Source organism: Porites lutea, chromosome 9 (genome assembly GCF_958299795.1).
Source record: "Porites lutea chromosome 9, jaPorLute2.1, whole genome shotgun sequence".
Taxonomy (NCBI): Eukaryota; Metazoa; Cnidaria; class Anthozoa; order Scleractinia; family Poritidae; genus Porites; species Porites lutea.
This window is the reverse complement of record NC_133209.1, coordinates 17,340,105-17,361,968: the sequence shown is the minus strand read 5'-3', so window position 1 is coordinate 17,361,968 and position 21,864 is coordinate 17,340,105. Positions and strand designations below refer to the sequence as shown.

Genomic DNA, 21,864 nt, shown 5'->3' with positions numbered 1-21,864 from the left:
TATTAATTAATTATTGAAATGAAAACATTCTTGTGTAGAAAAAAAAAAAATGGATGTAATAAGAACTGTGTGGTGTTTTATCGGTAGCCCCTTGCAACCAGCAGGAGTATCATACATCAGGTGTCGCGCCCTCAGACACTTAACCGTTTTCAGTTGGGCTTTAAAACACATTTCTCCCTTAGGTTCATGGAAGCGAAAATTCGCGATGCCATATGGGGTTCTTGTTACCAGAGGCCGCGTTTACTACCCTTGCCCAGCCGAAGGACAACATCGTCTGCTTGACAAGGGTAACGTGGTAACGCCGCCATTGAAAACGAGATTAGTATTGGCTGCCCTGTGCAAATCAAAGAGTCATATTTTGTTAAATGCCTCAATTCCCTTAACAAATTGAAAAAGTGTCCCTTAGGGAACGTTGATTTAATATGGGAGTGGTGGTATAGGGATAGAGAATCATTTACCTGAAAAAAATTCAATGCCTCCCCCCCCCGTGTTTTCACTACTTTCACTAGGCTTTGATAGATTGTGCTCGAAAAAGTAGCATAATATGCTACTAACAGTGCTCGAATATTTCTAAAATTATGACAATAATTATCCAAGTTTTTTGTAAATTCTGTTTATTTTAGCGAAATATGCAGAAATTATGCTTCTACTTTTTATTTTAAATTTGGTGAGAATACCTCAATAACTATGCAACAAACAAGTAAATCTCAAACACATTAACCCTATTTACATCTAGAAACTTTAAGAGTGCATAATTCATTCTCTGAAGACTGTAAAGCCAGCACACGGATGCCGATCTTGGGTAACCGAGCTAGTCAGTTATGCGCATGCACTGAGTCCTGTGTAAAAAGGTCGTAGGTCACTTCCTGTGGGACCCAGGTCCCATGAATGCGACAAATTGCAAAGAAGACAAAAAATGGATTTTGTTACTTAAATTTGCCTGCAACACTTAGCTCGGGACCAAAAAAATTGGTTGCATGATCAATAAATGACAATTTTAGGCTGCACTGACTAGCCAAAAGGGCAAATTATGCTAGCAGTGCTTTTTTTGGGAAAAACATGAAAATTATGCTCGCAATGACGAATCATGTCAAAAATTATGCTAGCACAATCTATAAAAGGCTAAAATTCACATAGCCACTCCCGTCGGAGTTAGTGGACTTCCATAGCCCCCCTTCCGTCCTTTGTAGGTTAACATCTGCACCGAGAAGAACAGAATAGGAAGGAGGGAGAAATGGCCCGGAAAAGTAGGGAGGAGGGAGAAATCGAGGCGAATATGTGGGGAGGAGGGAGAAAATGAAATGTCGGGAGTAGGGAGATATCGATGAGAAGGTAACGTTTTCTATTCTGGCCATGAAGATGTCAGCAAAAGCAACGGCCATCTTTATTCCCATGGCTGTTCCATGGGTCTATAGGTAGTTGATACTTGGTAGGTATAGGGGCTTTCTCTCTGCTGTGGTTACGCCCTCTCGTGGTATGTTGGTGTAGAGGCGAAGCTCTGAGTTAAGTTAGGCCAGGACCAAATGGTTCTGCATCAGGCACCCAGTTATGGCATTTAATAAAGGGAAAGCGATTGACTAATGAGGTATTCCTTTAAGCTAAAATTATAGCTCAGTGTATTAAACAAAAATAAGAAACTTGACTTGCAATGTCTTAAGAAAGGGAAAAACAAGTACTTCAGCAATAATTATCATTAGAATCAATATTCTTCTTATTTTTTTTAACTTTGATTTCTTGTTTCCTTTGTATTTTTTGGAATTTCCGGATCTGCGGGTTCTAAGCGTGATCTACAGAACACTGCCATTAATGAATCCCTCGACTGCTTCACTCGCCATCCATATAGATAAGGGTTTGCAATAGCGCTTAGGCATAAAAGGAAGTCTGCAAACTTGTGGCATACGAAAAACCATGTGGTTTCAGTACAACTTTGACAGTTTGCCTCAATAACTGTCATTACAAGATAGGGGATCTGGGTTATTACCAAGGCAAGAAGTATCAGGAACGCAGTGAAGGCCAATTCTTTCTCCCTGTTCAGATGCCTAAGTTGTTTTTCATTTTTTTGAGATGTTTCGTCTCCTACTGGGAAGGCTTTTCTTCTTTTGCGGAAAATGAGATAGATGAAAAGGTAAATCATTCCATTAGCCGTTAGGGGAAAGGTAACAAACATATGAACATCCACCGTGTCATAAATTTCTTCAGCGACGTCCGCTAGCTGAATTAAACTGAACGCCATGCAATAAAACCAGGCGCAAACAATGACAATGGCCGCGTGAGTGTTCTTGACGGAGACGCGGTAAAAAATTGGAAAAGCGACAGCAAGAAGCCTGTCAACTGACACGGCAAATATCAACACGGTAGCAGAGTTATCGATAAAATAATCGACGATGTGGTAGAAAGTTGTTTCGCCGTCTTTGTCCTTGACACAGTAGAATTCTATTCTGGCTGAAAGGGGGCCAAGAACGGCGCCAAACAGAAAATCGGTCACCGCCAATCCCGTCACGTACACTGCAAATGGTCGCCGAAAGCATTTTAGCGGATCCTTGAACATCACGTACAGCAGCAGGCCGTTGAATGTAACTGTGACGATTGATGCACTTAGATATAAGGCACCTACCAAACCACAAACTCCGATTCGGATACCGTCCGGGACTGTGGCAGATGAGGTTGTCACGTTTTCCATAGCGTAGGGCAACTGACAAAAACCACTGTGGAAGTCTCTAATAGAAAGACAAAAATGACACTGTAGACGTGGGCAGCTGGTATAAATGATGACACAGTCACCGCTCGATTTTCATATAATTTAAAAGGAAAAAAACCTATGACACCTTGGATGCGAAGCGGAAGTGTTGCTTGACCACATGCAGCCCAGCCCTAACAAATAAATGCCAGGCTTTTCTTCAATATGTAGTCTATTCGTTTCTCTATCTGTGATAATTTGTGTTCGTGTTTTAGTGAGCTTAATTTGATATTGTTGGTTTTCACATGACGTCACTAAAATTCCAACTAAAAAACTATCGATCCTACCGAGATTTTACTTTCACGATGCATTAGAGCAGCTGAAAACTAATTTTCATACAAATTTTCGCTTCAATAGGGTGCTTCGTTTTGTGATAGAGTACGCTCGAATTTCTAAGCTTTTGCGTGACACGGCATTTACATGACGGCTACGAGAGCTGTCATGTAGGTTGAAAAGATGACTTATTTCAGGAAATTTTGCTATCTAAACAGTTCATGTATCAGAAAAAGTATTACTTTAATGCTTATGAGTTTCTCGAAGAATAAATTCACGGTATTGTAGGAAAACTCGGTAACAGATGTTTCTGTTGGTTTCCATCCGCCATGTTGGAGCTCATCCAGCTGAGCACCAGCATGGCGTCTCCATACAAATCTCTATAAGTTTGGATAAAACATTTCTTCGGATATCTCGTATACGAAATGTTCCTCACTTGAATCTTGGCGAGGGTCTTTGTATATGTACCTCCTTTCATTTCCCAGATTCTGGACTTTATCTATTGAACGGTTTGATTTTTATTTTGATCTATTTTGAATGGCGTGCCACTGAAAACCAGCAATTCCTGGTATTGCCACTCACGATTCAGTGTTATTTTTACCCCGACTTCTAAGCACTCATGTGTACAACCTTTTCCCCAGTACTTTTCTGCAAGAAATCTCGGGGTTTTAAAAGGCCCTGGTATCGGCTATTTGAAAAAGACATCCCGGTGCTTCCCAGTGCCGGGGCGCTTTCCATTCAACAAAAATTTTGGTTTGAAATGTCGAAAATTCCACGTGCCCAATGGAACGGTTCATTCCGGTTTCACAGATCCGTTCCAAGCCACAGCGTGTTTGCTTATTGTTCAGGCGTGGGCAGCTGGTATAAATGATGACACAGTTACCGCTCGATTTTAATATAATTTAAAAGGAACAAAGCCAATGACACTTAGGATGCGAAGCGGAAGTGTTGCTGGACCACAGGTATCCCAGACGACCAGGCCATGTGTCGAGTAATCCAGGTTTAAAGATCATCAGTGGCAGGAGCCTACATAATTTCTAACAAATAAATCCCAGGCTTTTCTTCAATATGGAGTCTATTCGTTTTTCTATCTGTGATAATTCGTGTTCGTGTCTTAGTGAGCATAATTTGATATTCCTCGTATTGCCACGCACGATTCAGTGTTATTTTTACCCTAACTCCTTAGCACTCATGTGTACAACCTCTTCCCTAGTACTTTTCTGCAAGAAATCTCGGGGCACTAAAAGGCCCTGGTATTGGCTATTTGAAAAAGACACCCCAGTGCCACGGCGCTTTCCATTCAACAAAAATTTTGGTTTGAAAATTCGAAAATTCCACGTGCCCAATGGAACGGTTCATTCCGGTTTCACAGATCCGTTCCAAGCCACAGCGTGTTTGCTTATTGTTCCTACTGCAAGCAGGATACAGAAGAGCGGTACTGGGGACACAAATTTTGTCAAATGGAAGGGACTTTTCGGTCGGACCGACCGAAATGAGTGAACTGGTCAAAGTGATCCACCTTCAAAGGTGGTCCCAAATATTCCGGTCGGGCCGAACCGAAATGCAGGAAATGGTTCGTTCCATTTGATTTCTAACCAAAAGTTGCGGATATTTGGGCTGAATGGAAAGCGCCCCAGAAAAATTGGGTGCAGTAAATTTATTATGTATGAAAAGGGACATCAAAGTTCGTGCGTAACAGTAGAAATAGAAAAAATCACTGGCCTCGCGATCTAACGCCGACCTATTATCTATCTTAACAGAATCTTACGTAGTATTCGTAAAAGACCCTGCTAATTAATGATCCGTTGAGTATCACTTCCGTTTTCTTTACAGTAAAGTAAACTAAAGTAAGCTGTTTGATACCAAAGATTTACAAACCTCTTGGTAAACTGGTAGAAACCACGGCTACAATTTACGGTTACAAATTATTTTTTACGCCCAGTAATAAAGTAACTTCGCCCGAAAAGGAAAGCAAAAGCAGCTATAAAGGAAAAGGAACACGATCCAATAGTCTATTCCATAATTATATCACGGCAACCTGGATATAAATGTACAAAGAGGAGACAATAGCACTCAGTTTGTGATGTATAGGTTTCCTTTTTCTATTAAGTTAGATTGAGTGGCAAACATTGCGAGTTCTATGAAGCAGTAGCGAAAACAAAACGTTCAACTTATAGATCTGTTATGCGCAAGATTGAAAGCTTTCGGAGACCCCCAGCTAGTAGCGAAAAAAAAATAGTCTTTTATGCCACAGCTTCAATCTTTTTTGGCTCGGATTTTCATCAGTTAGCTGGGAAATGGCTTAATTTAAAGGACACATTTTCTTGATAACCGTGTGGATTCAAGCTGGTCGACCATGTAGTCACCATTGTACCATGCAAAACTGGCAGTCGATTTTCCAGAAAATGTTGATTAAATGCGTGTTACTTTGGCAAGATTGCATGGTCAGAATTTCAAAAATAATTAGTACCCCTACAGTAAAAAAAAAACTGAGATGTGTTCTTTCTGAATATATATCTGTTGTGCGCACTAATAAATAATCTTTGACTATTATTCGTATATCCTTGACGTGAGTATAACTCACTAAATATTTGAAATCTATGAAAAATTGGACTTGTCGATCTACTCAAAGTAGACGTTAAACCTTTTACATACTCACACTTATTTAAGATGGTTGCAAATTTTACAATGTATATACGTACTGTTTTTGTCTTGAATTCCTGGAGAGCCTTATTGCTTAGTTAGGTGATGATAACTAACTGTTCGAGGATAGTAATTACCACAGCTTAATATACTCTTAATCAAACAAAGCTATTTATATCATACCTTAAAATTATAATAAGAAGGAGAAAGGAAAACATGCAAACAATATTTCTACTGAAATAATTAGCTGCCTCAGTTAGATATTGCACCCGGGTCTGCGCTATCGTAAGGTTGGCACTAGCCAGGTTAATACCCAGGTTATTTAAAAAAATAAATTGATGAGATTGTACTGCCTTGTTTTGACATCTACAAATGGTTAGACATTCTATTCTTCTCGGATAAGAATGAAAACCGTATAGGCAAAAACAGAAATGTTATGTGCTGTCTGTATATTGCTGCAGCAGGTCCACATCAATATTTAAGCTGCAATATACGTAAATAACCTGCTTTATGATCAATAACATAATAACATGATCATATACATTATTTTCTTGTTGACGGTGCTATTTGAGGGTGTACTTTAGCTGCTACGACTCCCTAGAAACCAGTTGCAATTTTTCTTGGCGAAGACGACACAGTCTTTAATCGTAAGTTGAATTGAACTTTTCAGGTCAATACCCAGGGTATTAAAACAACTGATGAGATTCTACTGCCTTGTTTTGACATCTACAAATGGTTAGACATTATATTGTTTTCGGATAAGAAAGAAAACCGTAGGCAAAAACAGAAATGCGATGTGCTGTCTGTATATTGCTGTAGCAGGTCCACATCAATTTTTAAGCTGCCATATACGTAAATGTCGTAAATAACCTGCTTTATGATCAATAACATAATCACATGATCATATACATTATTTTCTTGTTGACAGTGCATTTGAGGGTTTACTTTAGCTGCTACGCGACTTCCTGGAAACCAATTGCGATTTTTCTCGGCGACGACGACACAGTCTTCAATCTTATGTTGAATTGAACTTTTCAGTAATTACTTCTTAGTTTCGAACATTTAATTTGAGCTAATTTATAGAAAATACGTTATAAAAGTCAAAAACCCCTTATGAGGGTAGATTAATTAATGGGACAGCGTCAGCTGCTAATAATCATATATAACATGTATTTCATTAAACAGATATGCTTCTATTTTTTTCCACTCCTGTACCCATCGTCAAGCCTCTTCAGCGTTTTTAGAGTTGACCTGCATAAGAAAAGCATAAGAAAACATAGAAACAAGAATGTGAACATTAATACTTTTTTTTATATGAAATGTAGCATCATTTCTTGCCATTAAAAAAGATGAAAATCACCGGTTTAGAACATATATTTCGTTTCCTGTAAATAGCTATAAATATCTGATTTTGCCAATTTTGTATCTATTTTCGGGTAAGTTCTGAACAATATTTAGTTTATCTTTTAATACGTATGCGCGTTGTGATTGGTCAATTTTTCGGGTCTTAAATCTATATCAGTTTTCAAGATCAGAATTCAGGTTTGGAAGGCGATGCAATACTTCCTCATTTTTCGCACAGGAATGACAAATCATTCAAAGGCCACTTTTATAGTGATATTAATATGATAAAATAAGGTTAAGAAAATACATTTAGACATTTGCAAGTGATTGAAAGATAGTGATATATTGAAACCTTACAACCAGAAGGAGAGAAACTAATAAAAGAGCAGACAATATTTCCGATAACGATCGTTTTCGACATACATTTTAAAAGAAAAATCAACGATAAAATAGTAACACGGCCTTTCGATGACTCCATGTCATCATTATCAAATGCGAAGAAAATTAATATGAATTGGTGATATAAAAACAGAAAAATAAAGTGTCAGGAATATGTACAGTTAAATTGAGGCGTGAAAATGGAACAAACTAACAATTAAATAAAAGGTTTCGCCGGGATGGAGTCAGCTTGAGCGTTTAATGTAGGTCTTTTGTTTCTGATGATAAACATGTCGAAGATCAATCACTCAATCTTCCCTCGGCATCTCTTGAGGACCTTAAAGTTTGTGTTAAGATTCATCTGTTTTAAGTTATGTTTTTCCAAGGTTTCTTCTCGCAGGAATGTAGAACCTTGAAAGGGATATTCTTGAAATTAAAATGTCTCAAGAAGCTCATCGAATCGGCCATTAACAGTGCCCAACACCCGCGAGACCTTAACCACACGCCCACTGACAGACCCCTTCGGATTACCTTGCCCTACAAGTATCAGAAATCTGCCGACCAACTTCGGAGACAGTTGTGCGATCTCGGAAGGAAGATCAATCACCCTTTGCAGCCAATCTTTATAAGCAAAAAGATCATCGATGATCTACGAGAAACGTAATTAAAGCCTACGCTAGTGAACCAGCAGAATGTTGTTTATGAATTTAAATGTGATTTGTGTGATGCAAATTATATCGGTTACACGTGCCGTCACGTCCATTAGCGTGTAGAGGAACACAAACATTCCGTTATTGGCAAGCATTTCTTGGAAAAACACAACTTAAAACGGATGAATCTTAACACAAACTTTAAGGTCCTCAAGAAATGCCTAGGGAAGCTTGAGTGATTGATCTTCGAAATGCTTATCATCAGAAACAAAAGACCTACATTAAACACTCAAGGGGACTCCGTCCGAGCGAAACTTTTTATTCAGTTGTTAGGTTGCTCTATTTTCACGCCTCAATTTAACTTTTAACATATTCCTGACACCTTCTTTTTTTGTATATATAGCACCAATTCATGCTAATTTTCTTCGCATTTGATTATGATGACATGGAGACTTTTTTATCGTTGGTTTTTGTTTTAATTAAAAGACAATATTTCCACTGAAAAAATTATCTGATTTAGCCCGGTTAGTTTAATTGAATGATGTGCCCGGTATGCCGAGCGTAATTTTGCACTGGCCAGGTCATCACTCATGGTCTTAAAATAACTGATGAGATTGTGCTGCCATTTATTATTACTATTATTATTATGATGATTATGATTATGATTATTATTATTATTAAGATCATGATGATTATTATTAGTTAAAGAATTGTTATAATTATTTGATATCTTCAAATGGTTAGACATTCTAGTCTTTTTGGACATGCGATGTTCTGTGGCCATGTGTATTTTGCTGTAGCAGGTCCACATCAATTTTCAAGTTGCCATATTATGTCCATAACCGACTTTATGATCGTTAACATGATGACACGATCGAATATCAGTGCGAAAATATTTGATGTTACTATCTAATTGATAATGTTATTTTTATCATCATTTTTATATTATTACGATCGACGCCGATAGTAAAAATAGAAGATTGAAACAGGATTTACCGACGCCATGCTGATATAGCGGAGTGACAGGATCAGCCGTTTTGCCGAAAAAACACTCGCTCTGCAACAGTCAAGGGACAGATAAATGTTTTGTTGACGGGCAGGAAATTCTTGTAAAAACCGTGTGAGCTTGGAAATGTTTTAAATGAATAACAGAAAAAATATTGAAATCGGCTATATTTGTAGAATTTATGCAGATAGTGGAGTGTGTTATCCTCCTCAGCTTTTTGTGGCGGAAAATATCCTCCTCCATCTGCATGATACCATGCTTCAGCGTTTTTAACTATTTTGTCGGGTCTGTTAGCTCAGTGGGCAGAGCGTGGTGCTGATAACGCCAAGGCTGTGAGTTCAATCCTTACAGGGACCACAATTCTTGTTTCTCCTTTTTTCTGTTCTTGTATATCTCTTCTGCAACCTACAAGAGTAACCGATTTGCTCATAACGGGCCAGCTTGTGCTTGCTGGCGCTCCATTAAATAATTTTTGGGTCTTTAGACAGTTTCAGTCAGATCAAAGCAATGAGGCAAACAGTGTCCTTGTGAGTTTCATCGTTTGGTTCTTTTGTACGTTTCTGATATTTTGCGAGTGATGTTTTACGTAATCTGTGCTTCAGCCACTGCAAAAGAAGCCTCAATTGTTTTCTTTCCTTAAACCTGTCATTTTTATCAAATTTTCGATTTTACGTGGTTGCTGACATGTGAGATTTTTCGTAAGGGTTAAGCCTTCGAGTCACAATCTGAAATTTCCTCGATCTGTTTGTTTTTCATCACAAGGGTACAAGAAATGATTCGGAAATGTTAATTGTGTTGACACCAAGGCCAAAAATAGCAAAAATGTTAAATTTAGAAACACAGTCTTTTTGCCCAAAAATCTAAGATATTAACTATTTTTAGCTAAATGAAGTCCTTATAGTTAGTGAAAGGGTGCCATTATCACAAGTGTATTTCTTGGAAGCAGGCATAGAACAAATTTTAGCGCGGAACTCTTTCGCGCGCGAAGCACTTCCTCATCCTGGGTAGTAAAATGTGGCTAAATCTGTCCGTACGTCCGCCACCTCTTTTACTGTGTCACATCCGTTTTAAAAAACGGATGTGAGACAGTTTCAAACTTACTAGCTTGGAGTCCAAGACATATACAATTTGTTTTTAACTTGATATTGGACATCCATGCTATGGTCAATTGAAAGCTTCAAAATAGCGCATCTCCTGACCAGTGTCACACGACTGTATCGGGTGTTCAGGTTTTTAATTCATTGAGGTGATGTGTTTCTTAAGTTTTCCTCTGGCTCATGTCGATTCTTTTGGGAGTAATTTAATTTGCTTCTTGCTTTTGGTGAAAGTTGAATTGTTTCCAGAAAGACATTACTTAAAAGATTCCACGAGAGCTTTTGGCCGACTGATTGATTTTGACCCAATTACTCCTGAAGAAAAATAAAAGTAAGAAATAAGATCGATTATTATTCATTTAAAATATTTTACTGTTTCTGATTGGCTCAAATCCCACAGCTTATTGGCTTCATAATTAACCAGCTAGCGTCGCTAGCGTTGACCAAATTTGGAAGACGGAAGAAAAAGGGACAGTAATCGAGAAACCCTGGGGACGAGGTTGCAATGTTTTGGCAGAGCAAAACAAAAGTGGCGGAAGCATTTCACACGTTTGACGAAGAGGAAATAGCGGAATTACTGCCTGAAATTAAAACACGGCAAGAAAAACAAGTTATTAAGGCACTTGTTCATGTAAAGGCGATGATATGATAATGACTTTTACCCTTCTACTTTTCAGGCTCGTCCTGCCTATTTTGTTAACAAGACGTAGGCAATATTAGAGAACGGTACAGAGCCTCTTTTGTCTTAAGTGGTAACACCTCTTCTCTAGTAGGAACGATTTTACTGCTCAAATAAAAAGAATTGAAAAAACTTTCAAAAAAGGAAATAATCAAAGTAAAAGTCTTCGATAGTTTCAATCAACCACTTTATTACAAAATTCCATCGGTCGTATAAACATCTGAAATTTATAATTATGTACCCTTATGTTCACAATACTTAAACCTATTAATAGTGTTGAAAAAAAAAGCGTTTTTAAAGTGAACGCATCACCCTTATCGTGAAAGGAAAAGAGCGACTAGAGCCTCAAGAGTATTTTGTGCCCGAGAAATAAGTTGCCATCCAACGTAAAATTAAGTCTAAAACAAAGAATAAGTAAAAAAAGGAAAAAAATATAAAATTAATTCAATTTCTTTTCGTGGTCTACTTGGGATTATAATCCGAACAATTCAATTCTTTTCGCTTGTCAGTATTTGAACGCCTGTAGTTGGTTAAAGAAAAGAAGGCAGATTAAATGCCATTGATTATTTTACAAATTAAAACTACCAACTGTCTACTCAATAAACAGTGAAATATATAACGTCACTTCGACAACCAACGTTAAAACAAAATAGTTTTTTCGGTCACCGGAGTTTTGCTAAGATAACAAAACTAGCTATCCAATAACTGATTGCAGGCGTAAAAGTTGTTTCCCAGTTCAGAGCATAATGGCATTCACCTGCAGGACCATGTGACAGTAATTTACTTCATATAAATATCTTTATTACAACATATAACGTACCGGAAATCAGCTCAGTGTGATGCTGCGCTTGCTCGTGGTATCACTTTCCGGGGTGCCAATCTCCTCTTTGCTCCCGATGCCCGTACCCAACTGGTTTACGTGCGTGATCTTCCGTGCGAGGTCCCAGATGAAACAGTCAAAGTCTTCCTTTGTGGTTATGGCGTCGTCCATTCGTTGAATCCTCAGGCCTACCCTTATATTTCCCATGTTCTCAATGGTAGTCGTGTGGCCAAGGACCTGTCGTCTTCAGTCCGCATCGCCGGTTATGATGTTCGTTTGTGGTATCAAGGCCAGCCTCACGTCTTCCCGGTGTGCTGCTCGCCTGGTCATTGCGTTTAAGACTGTCCTTTTAGTGGTGTCTGACGTCGTTGCCGTCAGCCTGGGCATATGGCTCGCGAGCGTGTCTCCCTTCAACCGTCTGCTGCTGCCCCTGCCTCTAATTCCGTTCCTCCTGTTCCTTCATGCTACTGATTCTGTTTCTGTTTCCGGCACCGATCCTTCAATGTCTGCCGATGAAGAAGAGAACCGGATTTCTTTGATCTTTCCGCCTATGAGTCTGGTTACTGTTCTGGTGACAACGAGTGCTCAGTCTTGTTACCACTTCTGTCTTGGTTTCCAGTTCCAGGAAGCGTGCTGCTTCGGCTTCACCTCCTCCGTCTTCTCGTGTGACTCTCGAGTCTTCTGCTGAGTCCCCTGTCGATCTCCAGGACAAAGAGCTTGATGAGCTGCAGAGTCAATCTGATTCTCCTTCTCCCTCGCGTTCCTGTTACTGCAAAGTCTTCTGGCTACCTGTCTACGAACTGGGGGGTTTCCCTCCGTTCTGGTTCTGGTTATGTTGTATTCGAATGTCCTGATTCTCAAGTCTTCTGGGACTTTGGTTCTCTCTCCCGCTCCATTGAAGAAGTGGATTCGATCTCCTTTGAGTATACGATCGTTTCGTGAAATATGTTCGTCGTCAGGTTTCGACGAAGAAAGCATCTTTTATGCGGTGTGAGTTTACTGTTTTTGAAAATGCTGCTGACCCCTTGCCTTCTAGTCGGCCTGCTAAGTTCCCTGGACAGTAATTTGTTTCGTTCCTCGATTGATCCGTTGTTGATGTATTCGACCTCCTCCTGCTGTGTTAATGTTTTTGTTGCCTCGTACTTTGTTTAATGTTTACTGGTGGGCGAGGTTCGACACGTTGGCGAGTTGGGTGGACTGATTCCCCCTCCATACCCGTCCGTTGTTTGTGATGTGTCTTGTGGCTTTTGCTATAGTGTTTTGTTTGGCGCCATTATATATTGCACTCATCCCACTGGGGGCTGGCCACTCACCTTAAATCAGGAAGAAAAAAAACAAAAAAAACAAGCAAGTTTCTTATCATATCAGCAGAACGATGGGCGATTGCTACACCCTGCGAGCAGAATCTACATTAAATGATTTTCGCAGTGTGAGTAAAAGTAGAGCGCCCGCTTAGCATGCGGGAGGTACTCGGAACGATACCCGGATTCTCCAACCATCGTATATTTTTGTCAAAGTAACAAAAAAATCGTTTTACCGTCAGTGTAATTTTAAAACAACATTTTTTTGACATTTCTAAAACGTCGTATTTTATCAAATACCCCTGTCCAATTCAATTAGCAAAAAATGCGGCTATAGATGGTGAATTTGGTAATGAAGGATTTAAAAATGGTCGATGAGACCGCTCGAAATTAGAGTAGAAAAATTGCCTTCGAAAATTTTGTAAGGTCTGAAAAAAGACAGCATTGAGGAAAATATCGTACTCTTTTCTGCCATGCAGTTGGGCTTAGCCTTCAAGCTCAACTTAAAATTAAGCAGATATGTCGTCGTTGTCTGGGATTGAGGGGTTAAATGATGGTTAGTGCTATCAGAAATATTGGGTACCAAACTACACTTTGCTCAAAGTAAATGATGGTTTTCTGACACCCCTTCCAAACACTTTTAAGGTCTGCTAGTATACTTTCGTATTGAGTATTGAAGAACTGCCGAGGGACTGACAATTTTGGTCCGTACCACCTATGTAAGCTGCCCCGTGCACAATGAAGCTGTTTGTCATGTTCAAGTTGATCTTCTACTCAATACAAGACAACAAGAGCCATTGTTTTACGTGCTTAGTAGTTCTAAAAACGGTGATTTTTCGAAAACAATGGTGTTGATGAAGATGTTTGGAGAGTTACATAATCATTATACAATTTATCTTATTAATATTTTCATTTCAGAAGACTAGTTATACTAGTTAGGAGCCGTTCTAAGGGAACCTACCATGTTGTTCCAACTGCGTCAAAAATTGTTGGATGAAACATAGTGGTGGATCTGTTCAGACCGGTTCTTGGGGGATGTTGGATACATGCGTTATGGACAAAACGTGAGGTTAACATTAATAGATAGTTAGACTCACTAAAAGAACGACGCCCAATATTGGGCATCTTGGCCTTACAAGTTTGGTCGGTAAAGGATTCCTCATATGTCAAAACAATGTCTTTTCATAATTGGGAGAAAGCAGGAAATCCCCAGTTGATAATATCAACCGTTCTTGCCCGGGGATAGCCATCAGCTAGAACACTGGATTCGATTAATCTTGCCCCGCTTGCGAAACCAGCCATAAGCTGTTGGTTAACGTTAGTTCTGGTTTAAAAGAGTTTAAATTTGTGAGTCTGGTCAAACTTGGGCGAGCATATTATATACGTTAGTTGAAGTCACGGGACCATTTTCGTTGATAAGAAAGAGAGCGTTTTTCTACCGCCGAGAACAAAAGTATTTTTGTTTTGTTTTGTTTTGTCAACCAACATGACAGCCCTGTTATAATTACGTGATTGCAAACTAAGAATAGGCCAGTTTGGAATAAACCCTTCCACGGTTTTTTCAACGTTCGACCAAGCAAATTACTTGCTTCTTTTGAACATGGACGCAAGAGATACAGCTTCTGAAGGTTGCAATGAGATTGTGCTGAATGTAAACGCATATGCTATGTAAAAAGATGAAAAGTTAAAACGGTGTCTGACGATAGCAAAAGATTAGTCTGTTAAAATTGGATGCATGGTTCCATGGTTTTAGCAAAGACCGTACAGTGACAGTTACTCGTTGATATTTCCGGCTTTCTTAGGTCGACAACAACAAAGAAAAAACACCAGTCATCCGGCCTCTAATTTAGGCTGACAGTCTCCTCCGTCGAACGCAATTTCATTACATGGCGTCATTCCAAATGACCCGAGATACCGCTCTTAAAGTTTTCGTGCCTTCGGACGGCGAAAAAATTTTGATCTAACAATAATAAAAAAGAAGTTATGAATATATGAAAATCATACATGAGAACTACGGGGTGAAGAATTATATGAAAGAAGATTATCGCAGTTATAGACGCAACTTTTGAAGTTGCGAAAACAAGGCGTGAAAAAAAAAAAAAAATTCGGGCTTGTACGGGATTCGGACCCTTTACCTCTGCGATACCGGTGCAGCGCTCTACCATTTGAACTAACAAGCCAGCTGGGAGCAGGCCGTTGAGTAGGTTCGTTGTAAACCTGTAAAAGGATGATGATGAAGTTATGAATATATGAAAATCATATATGAGAACTGCGGGGTGAAGAATAATATGAAAGAAGATGATCGCAGTTATGGGCGCAATTTTTGCAGTCGCAAAAAGAAATTTTTCAGGCTTTTTTTTCGCAACTGCAAAGGAGTTGCGTCTATAACTGCGATGATCTTCTTTCATATAATAAATAGAAGTTGATCAAGTCATGAACAGGGTATCAGTTTTGTTCACCCATCCTTTCTCACTTCGTTTAATTACATGACCAATTAGTTGAGTTTTGGCGTAAAAGGAGAGGAAAATTTATACTATTCTCTCTTAATGTCTTGGTAATCAGAGCAGGCAGAAGTCCCATTCGCTATTGCTGGTTTTCAGTGTCACGCCATTCAAAATAGATCAAATAAAAATCAAAACCGTTCAATAGATAAAGTCCACAATCTGGAAAATGAAAGGAGGTAAATATGCAAAGACGGCCTCGCCAAGATTCAGGTCAGAGGAATATTTCGTATACGAGATATCCGAAGAAATGTTTTACCCAAATTTCTAGCTATAGAGACTTGTATGGAGACGCCATGCTGGTGCCCATCCGGATGGTCGCCAACATGGCGGACGGAAACCAGCAGAAACATCTGTTACCGAGTTTTGCCACTAAAGCATGAATTTATTCTTCAAGGAACTCATAAGCATTAAAGTAATACTTTTCGTAATACATGAACTGTTAAGATAGCGAAATTTCCTGAAACAAGTCATTTTTTTAACGTACATGACAGCTCTCTTGGCCGTCATGTAAATGCCGCGTCACGCAAAAGCTTAGAAATTCAACGTACTCTATCACAAAAACCAACAACCCTTTTGAAGCGAAAATTGGTATGAAAATTAGTTTTCAGCTGCTCTAATAAATCGTGAAAGTAAAATCTCGGTAGGATCGATAGTTTTGTAGTTTGAATTTTAGTGACGTCATGTGAAAACCAACAATATAAGATCCAAAGCCCTGCACATAATTTATTTGAAAATTTCCTCCTCCTGAGAATGCGTTTTCTGTAGGAAGATTAGATTAAACATTGTTTGGTATTTTACTGTAAAGGATAACAATGTAATTGATATTCGATAGTTCAGCGGGGTGTAGTTCAGCTGATTTTCCCTTCGATTTTATAGGTTCTGCTTTAAAACCGTTAAGCGTATACCTAAGATTTATTCTGGTTTTCGTGTTAAGAGTGGCGTAAGAAACATTTTTGATTAGCTAATTTTTCGCCTAGATTTTCTAGTACAAGGGAATTAGCTCAAACGGTAAAGTGCTCGCTTTGCATGCGAGAGGTACTGGGATCGATACCAAGATTCTTTATTCTTCTTCCGCTGTAAAAGAAAGCTCATTTTTTCTTGCAACTGGGGAAAATGGTTCTTGCTTCGTTTGCAATAAGATAGCGCTGAATGTAAAGACATATCCTATGTAAAAAAGATTAAAAGTGAGAAATGGTGTCTGACGATATAAGATTAGTCTGTTAAAATTAGGGGGCTCCATGATATGGCCTTTAGCAAAGACCGTAAAGTCAATCACTCGTTGATATATCCGGCTTTCTTAGGCCCGGTTCAGACGCCGAACTTTTCATGAGCCGAACCTAATTCGAATTACTGCGCTTTTCACAAACATGCGAATTCTGAAGTTCAAAAGCCAACTGACGATTGCGTTTTTCGCTGCCGTCAATCATCTTAACGGACCTCTTAGGAAACAAAACTTTACTTTAACGGGTTGAAAAGGTCAAGGTTTGTGATTTGTGATTGGTGGATTTCGATCCGTTTTGTGTGTTTCTGTGTTTCCAGGTTCGTTGCTTGTGATCGTAATTATGATTGACGGCAGCGAAAAAATCAATTGTGAAGGCAGCTTTTGAACTTTAGAGTTCGCATGTTTGTGAAAAGCGCAGTAAGGCCGACCCAAATTATTTAGACCGGCTGAATTGATTCAGACGCCGATCTTAATTCCAGCCCGGCGAACTTAATTCAAAAGGAGAAAATGCTCATTTCGGTCAAACTGCTTAGAAAATACGTTATAATAATTTATGCATTAGTTCCGTACATGAAGTTCGGCGTCTCAATCAAAGCCGTTCCAAGGTCGCTCTGAAACGGGCGTTCCTAATTGATTTAGACGCCGAACTTTTCAATTACTTAATTCAATGTATTAAGTTCGGCTCATGAAAAGTACGGCGTCTGAACCAGGCCTTAGTTCGACAGCAACAAAGGAAAAACGCAAAACATCCGGCCTCTAAATTAGAATGGCGGTCTCTCCGTCGAACGCAATTTCATTACATGGCGTCATTTCAAACGACCAATAAGATACCGGTATTAAAATTTTTGCGTCTCTGGACAGCAAAAAAATTTCGATTTAATAATCAATAAAAAAGAAGTTGATCAAGTCATGAACAGCGTATCACTTTTGCTCGGACCAATTAGTTGAATTTTGGTCTAAAAGCAGTGGAAAATTTACACTTATTCTCTCCTAATCTCTTGGCAATCAGAGCGGGCAGGAGTCCCATTCTCTATATAAGATCAAAAGACTGAAAATTTTCCGATAAGTTGCTAGTGTGTTTGACTGTTTGCTTGATGAATATTTTGTTTTTATTTTTTGGTTTGATTGTTCTGTTCTTGTTATATTGTAAAATTGGAACTTCCAAAAAAGCATAACACCCTAACGGGGCCTGTCCGGGAGTCGAACTCGCACCGTAAGCGGGGATAATGCCACTAGACCAACAGGCCATTCTTGATAAAATGTCTACTTTTCGACTAATCACTACTAATGTCAACATGAAATTTCAGCTTGTTCCCTTGAGTACCTGTACAGTGTCGCTGAAAAATGCATCTGAAACTAACTCATGATTTTACGTTTTAGTTTCCAAAGAGCTGTTCATTTCTTCGCTAACATAAATTGTACTATCTTCTTAGAACGTTTTGATAAACTATGAATTTTCTTCGTTTTTTGTCGATTAAATGCAGCACAGATTTATCCTGGCTCTCGTTTATAGTTTAGTGTAAGTTTAGCTAATTATTCACCCTTGTTTTCGAGGCAGGGGAATTAGCTCAAATGGTGGAGCGCCCGCTTTGCATGCGGGAGGTACTGGGATCGATACCCATGCAGATTCTCCATTCTTTTTTTAAATGAATGTGAATGCAGCAATGTGTATAAGGAAGAAAAAATTCTTTTAATCATTTTCAAATAAAGAATACAATAAATAAATAAAATATAATGAGCTCAAACTTTATATCAATTAGAAAAAAAACTGTTTTCGTTAATTGCTAATTCATATCGATCTGTCATCTGTTAAATTTTAGCCACTAAAACAGCGGACTTATTTGCTTTTAATTAGCAACCCATTTTTTCAAAAATTAAACCCAAGCCATGCAACCTTACATCATGACCGTGAGCAAAATCTTAGGCCTTGTGAGTTCTCGTTCAATCTTTTTTTAAGTTAGGGCTATTCTTTGTAAAATACGACGTTTTAACAACCCGCTAACCGCTAACACGGTATTGTCAACAACTGCCCAAAATAAGTTAGTGTTTACGCACAAAAAGAAATTGTTGTCGATTTGGAGGATCCGGATATCGATCTCGGCACCTCCCGCATGCTAAGCGGGCACTCTACCATTTTAGCTAATCACCCTGCTTCAAGGTACAAGCTCTTGGGCAAGATATAACATCACGACAACCACAAATCAATGTTTCTGCAGTATGATTTAATGAAACAAAGCATTCAAATTCCTGTATAGTATAAAGGATACAACTTGCAAAAAATAAAATGAAATAAAATTAATAGTCGAAAAATTTTATCCAATAAAATAACAAAATAATGTTCATTTTTCTAAGCCTAAAAGCTTTAAGCGCTGCAGATCCATTTGTTAATAAAGGAGGTGCATCACGAAATTTATCATACATAATTTCGGGAACCGCCACTTTAAGTTGTCTGTTTGAGTGAAACGTGAAAATAACTGCTCAAAACGTTAAAAGAAGGACGGGTGAAAATGGCACATGAAAAAGGACAAACGTGAAGAAGATTGAAACGGATTGCTATGGTGGTTTTTGAAACCTTGTACTGTCAGCCTAACAGTTTGTTAAAGTTCATGGTATATTTTTGCTCATAACGTTTGATGTTACGCAAATGCATGCTTGGGAGACATATATTTGTTTATTGAGACAAGGTTGTGATTTTGTCATTCACAAGCAGTTGTAGTCAAGTAATCAAGTTCCATAGCGAGCAAGTATGCGTAACTTGAAATACGATCTCTTACGTTCTGCCTTTGTGTAACTGAATAAAAAAATATCTTTTTTTGCCAAAGATTAAATGATAAATGCGATAGGAGGCTCAATTATATAATGCCATACTGACCACCAGAGCAAACCAGCTTTTGAAAGCTAAAAAGTTAAAAACTACCTCGATTTAAAATTTATGGAGTGTGTTGAAAACCATACAGACTAAGCAATTAAATTACATGTGGAGATACAAAGTTTCTCTAAAGAGGACGACAGCGAAAAGAAGAAAAAGGGCCTGTCCGGGAGTCGAACCCGGGACCTCTCGCACCCGAAGCGAGAATCATGCCACTAGACCAACAGGCCATTTTTGATTAGTACCTGTACTTTGTGGCTTAAAAAATCTGAGGTGTAATTTTTAATTGCTGAATCTCTTGTTGGGACTCAACTTCATAAATTAGTATTCAGTTTCTTGACCATCATCGTGTTCTATGACCTGAGAACACTTTTTCTGTAGAATAATTAAATTAAACATGATTTGGTATTTTTATGAAAAGGATAACAATGTAAATGATTTTCGATAGTTCAGCGGGATAGTTCAGTTGATTATTAGTTCTCCTCTTTAAAGCCGGTAACTGTTGGTTTCATGTTAAGTGTGGTGCAAGAAACATTTATGATTAGCTTATTTTTCGCCTAGATTTTCTAGGAAGGGGGGATTAGCTCAAATGGTAGAGCGCTCGCTTTGCATGCGAGAGGTACTGGGATCGATACCCAGATTCTCCATTCTTTTTCCGCTGTAAAAAAGAAAGCTCATTTTTTCTTGCAACTTGGAAAAAGGGCACTTATTGCTTCTTTTGGATATGGACGCATGAGATGTAACCACTGACGTTTGCAATTAGATAGCGCTTAAAAGTAGGTGGTTCCATGGCTTTACAGAAGACCGTAAAGTGACATCACTCGTTTATATTTAGGGCTTTCTTAGTTCTTAGTTCGTTATTTCAATGCAAACGACCGATAAGATACCGCTTTTAAGATTTTTGCGCCTCTGGGCAGCGAAAAAAATTTAAATTTAACAATAATAATAAAGAAGTTGGTTCAAATCATGAACAACGTTTAACTGAACGTGTTTGCAGCAATGTGTAATCATACCGATCTGTCATGTCTTGCACTTTATCCGCTAAAACAGCGGACTTATTGCTTTGAATTAGCAACGCATTTTTTTTTTCAAAAATTAAACTGAGGCTATGGACCCTACATCATAGAAACCGTTAGAAAAATCTTAGTCCGTATGACTTCTTGCTTTTTTAAAGTCAGGGCTATTCGTAAAATACGACGTTTTAACCGCGAACACAGGACTGTTAACAACGTGCTCAAAATAAGTTAGCATTTACGTACAAAAAAAAATTGTTGTCAATTTGGAGGATCCGGGTATCGATCCCGGTACCTCACGCATGCTAAGCGGGCGCTCTACCATTTGAGCCAATCGCCCTGTCCCACGCAGAGTACAAGATGTTTTTTCATTTGATAAAATAAAATAAAGCATTCAATTTGCCAAAAAAAATGAAAATGAAATAGTTTATCAAATGAAATGACAAATTAAAGTGTTCAAGTTTTTCTAAGCCTAAAAGCCATAGGCACATAAGAATTCAATTTATGTTAAAGGAGTTGTGTCACGAAATTTATCATAATTTCGGGAACCTTCACCAACTTTTTTGAGGGACAAATTAAGTGAAATATAAAAATAACAGCTTAAAACGTTAAAAAATCTATTAAAAGGGGGTATAAATGTCACATTAAATACCATAGGACAAACGTGAAGAAGATTGAAACGGATTGCAGTAGTGGTTTTTCACAACTCGCTAGTCTAAATGTTTGTCAAAGTTCTTTGTATGTTGTTGTTCATCACGTTTGATATTATGCTTAGGAGACATTTGTTTGGCGCAAAGCTGTGACTTTGTCACTTTTATTAGAAGTAATTCTAGTAGTCAAGTAATCAAGTTTCATAGCGAGTACCGTAACCGTAAATTGATCTTACTTTTCTATTTTGATCACAAGAACAAAAATATCTTTTTCGCAAAAGCTCAAATAATTTACATAATAAGAGATAAGTTATATAATGCTATAAACCACCAGATCGAACCAACTTTAAGTTAAAAACTGCCTTGTGTTAGAAATGAAAATGACGTGGTTTCTCTAAAGAGACGACAGCGAGCTGCTTTGTGCAAGTTAGAAATATGTCGCCACTACGAGAATGAGTAAAAAAAAGGCCGATTTATTAGCTTATAGTGACTTATAATTGCCGAAAAAAAAGGATAAAAAAGGGCCTGTCCGGGAGTCGAACCCGGGGCCTCTCGCACCCAAAGCGAGAATCATGCCACTAGACCAACAGGCCATCCTTGAAAAAGGGTTTACTTTTAAGTCATTCACTACTAAATTCAACACAATTTAGTCCACCTGTTCCTTCAGGTTCCTGTTTACAA

The 21,864-nt window shown here is 38.4% G+C and overlaps 1 protein-coding gene and 4 non-coding genes across 6 annotated transcripts; 2 read left to right on the top strand and 3 right to left on the bottom strand.

Moving 5' to 3' along the window:
• Window positions 1-1,424: 1,424 nt before the first annotated feature.
• LOC140948046 (adenosine receptor A1-like) lies at window positions 1,425-5,786 on the bottom strand. Of its 2 annotated transcripts, none has more exons than XM_073397264.1 (2): window positions 5,713-5,786; window positions 1,425-2,715 (listed from the first exon to the last, which is right to left on the bottom strand). In XM_073397264.1, exon 2 carries the CDS (start codon window positions 2,678-2,680, stop codon window positions 1,721-1,723), a length of 960 nt encoding a protein of 319 aa, XP_073253365.1. In that variant the 5' UTR covers window positions 2,681-2,715; window positions 5,713-5,786; the 3' UTR covers window positions 1,425-1,720. The 2 variants fall into 2 exon arrangements, with proteins under 2 accessions (XP_073253365.1, XP_073253366.1); XM_073397265.1 differs by having other exon boundaries at window positions 1,425-2,740; window positions 5,713-5,736.
• A 3,529-nt stretch (window positions 5,787-9,315) lies between these two features.
• Window positions 9,316-9,388, top strand: Trnai-gau (transfer RNA isoleucine (anticodon GAU)). Its single transcript has one exon. It is a non-coding gene; the product is annotated as a tRNA-Ile (tRNA).
• A 10,290-nt stretch (window positions 9,389-19,678) lies between these two features.
• On the bottom strand, window positions 19,679-19,750 carry Trnap-cgg (transfer RNA proline (anticodon CGG)). Its single transcript has one exon. It is a non-coding gene; the product is annotated as a tRNA-Pro (tRNA).
• Window positions 19,751-20,094: 344 nt separating this feature from the next.
• Window positions 20,095-20,167, top strand: Trnaa-ugc (transfer RNA alanine (anticodon UGC)). The gene has a single exon. It is a non-coding gene; the product is annotated as a tRNA-Ala (tRNA).
• A 1,537-nt stretch (window positions 20,168-21,704) lies between these two features.
• On the bottom strand, window positions 21,705-21,776 carry Trnap-ugg (transfer RNA proline (anticodon UGG)). The gene has a single exon. It is a non-coding gene; the product is annotated as a tRNA-Pro (tRNA).
• Window positions 21,777-21,864: the final 88 nt, after the last annotated feature.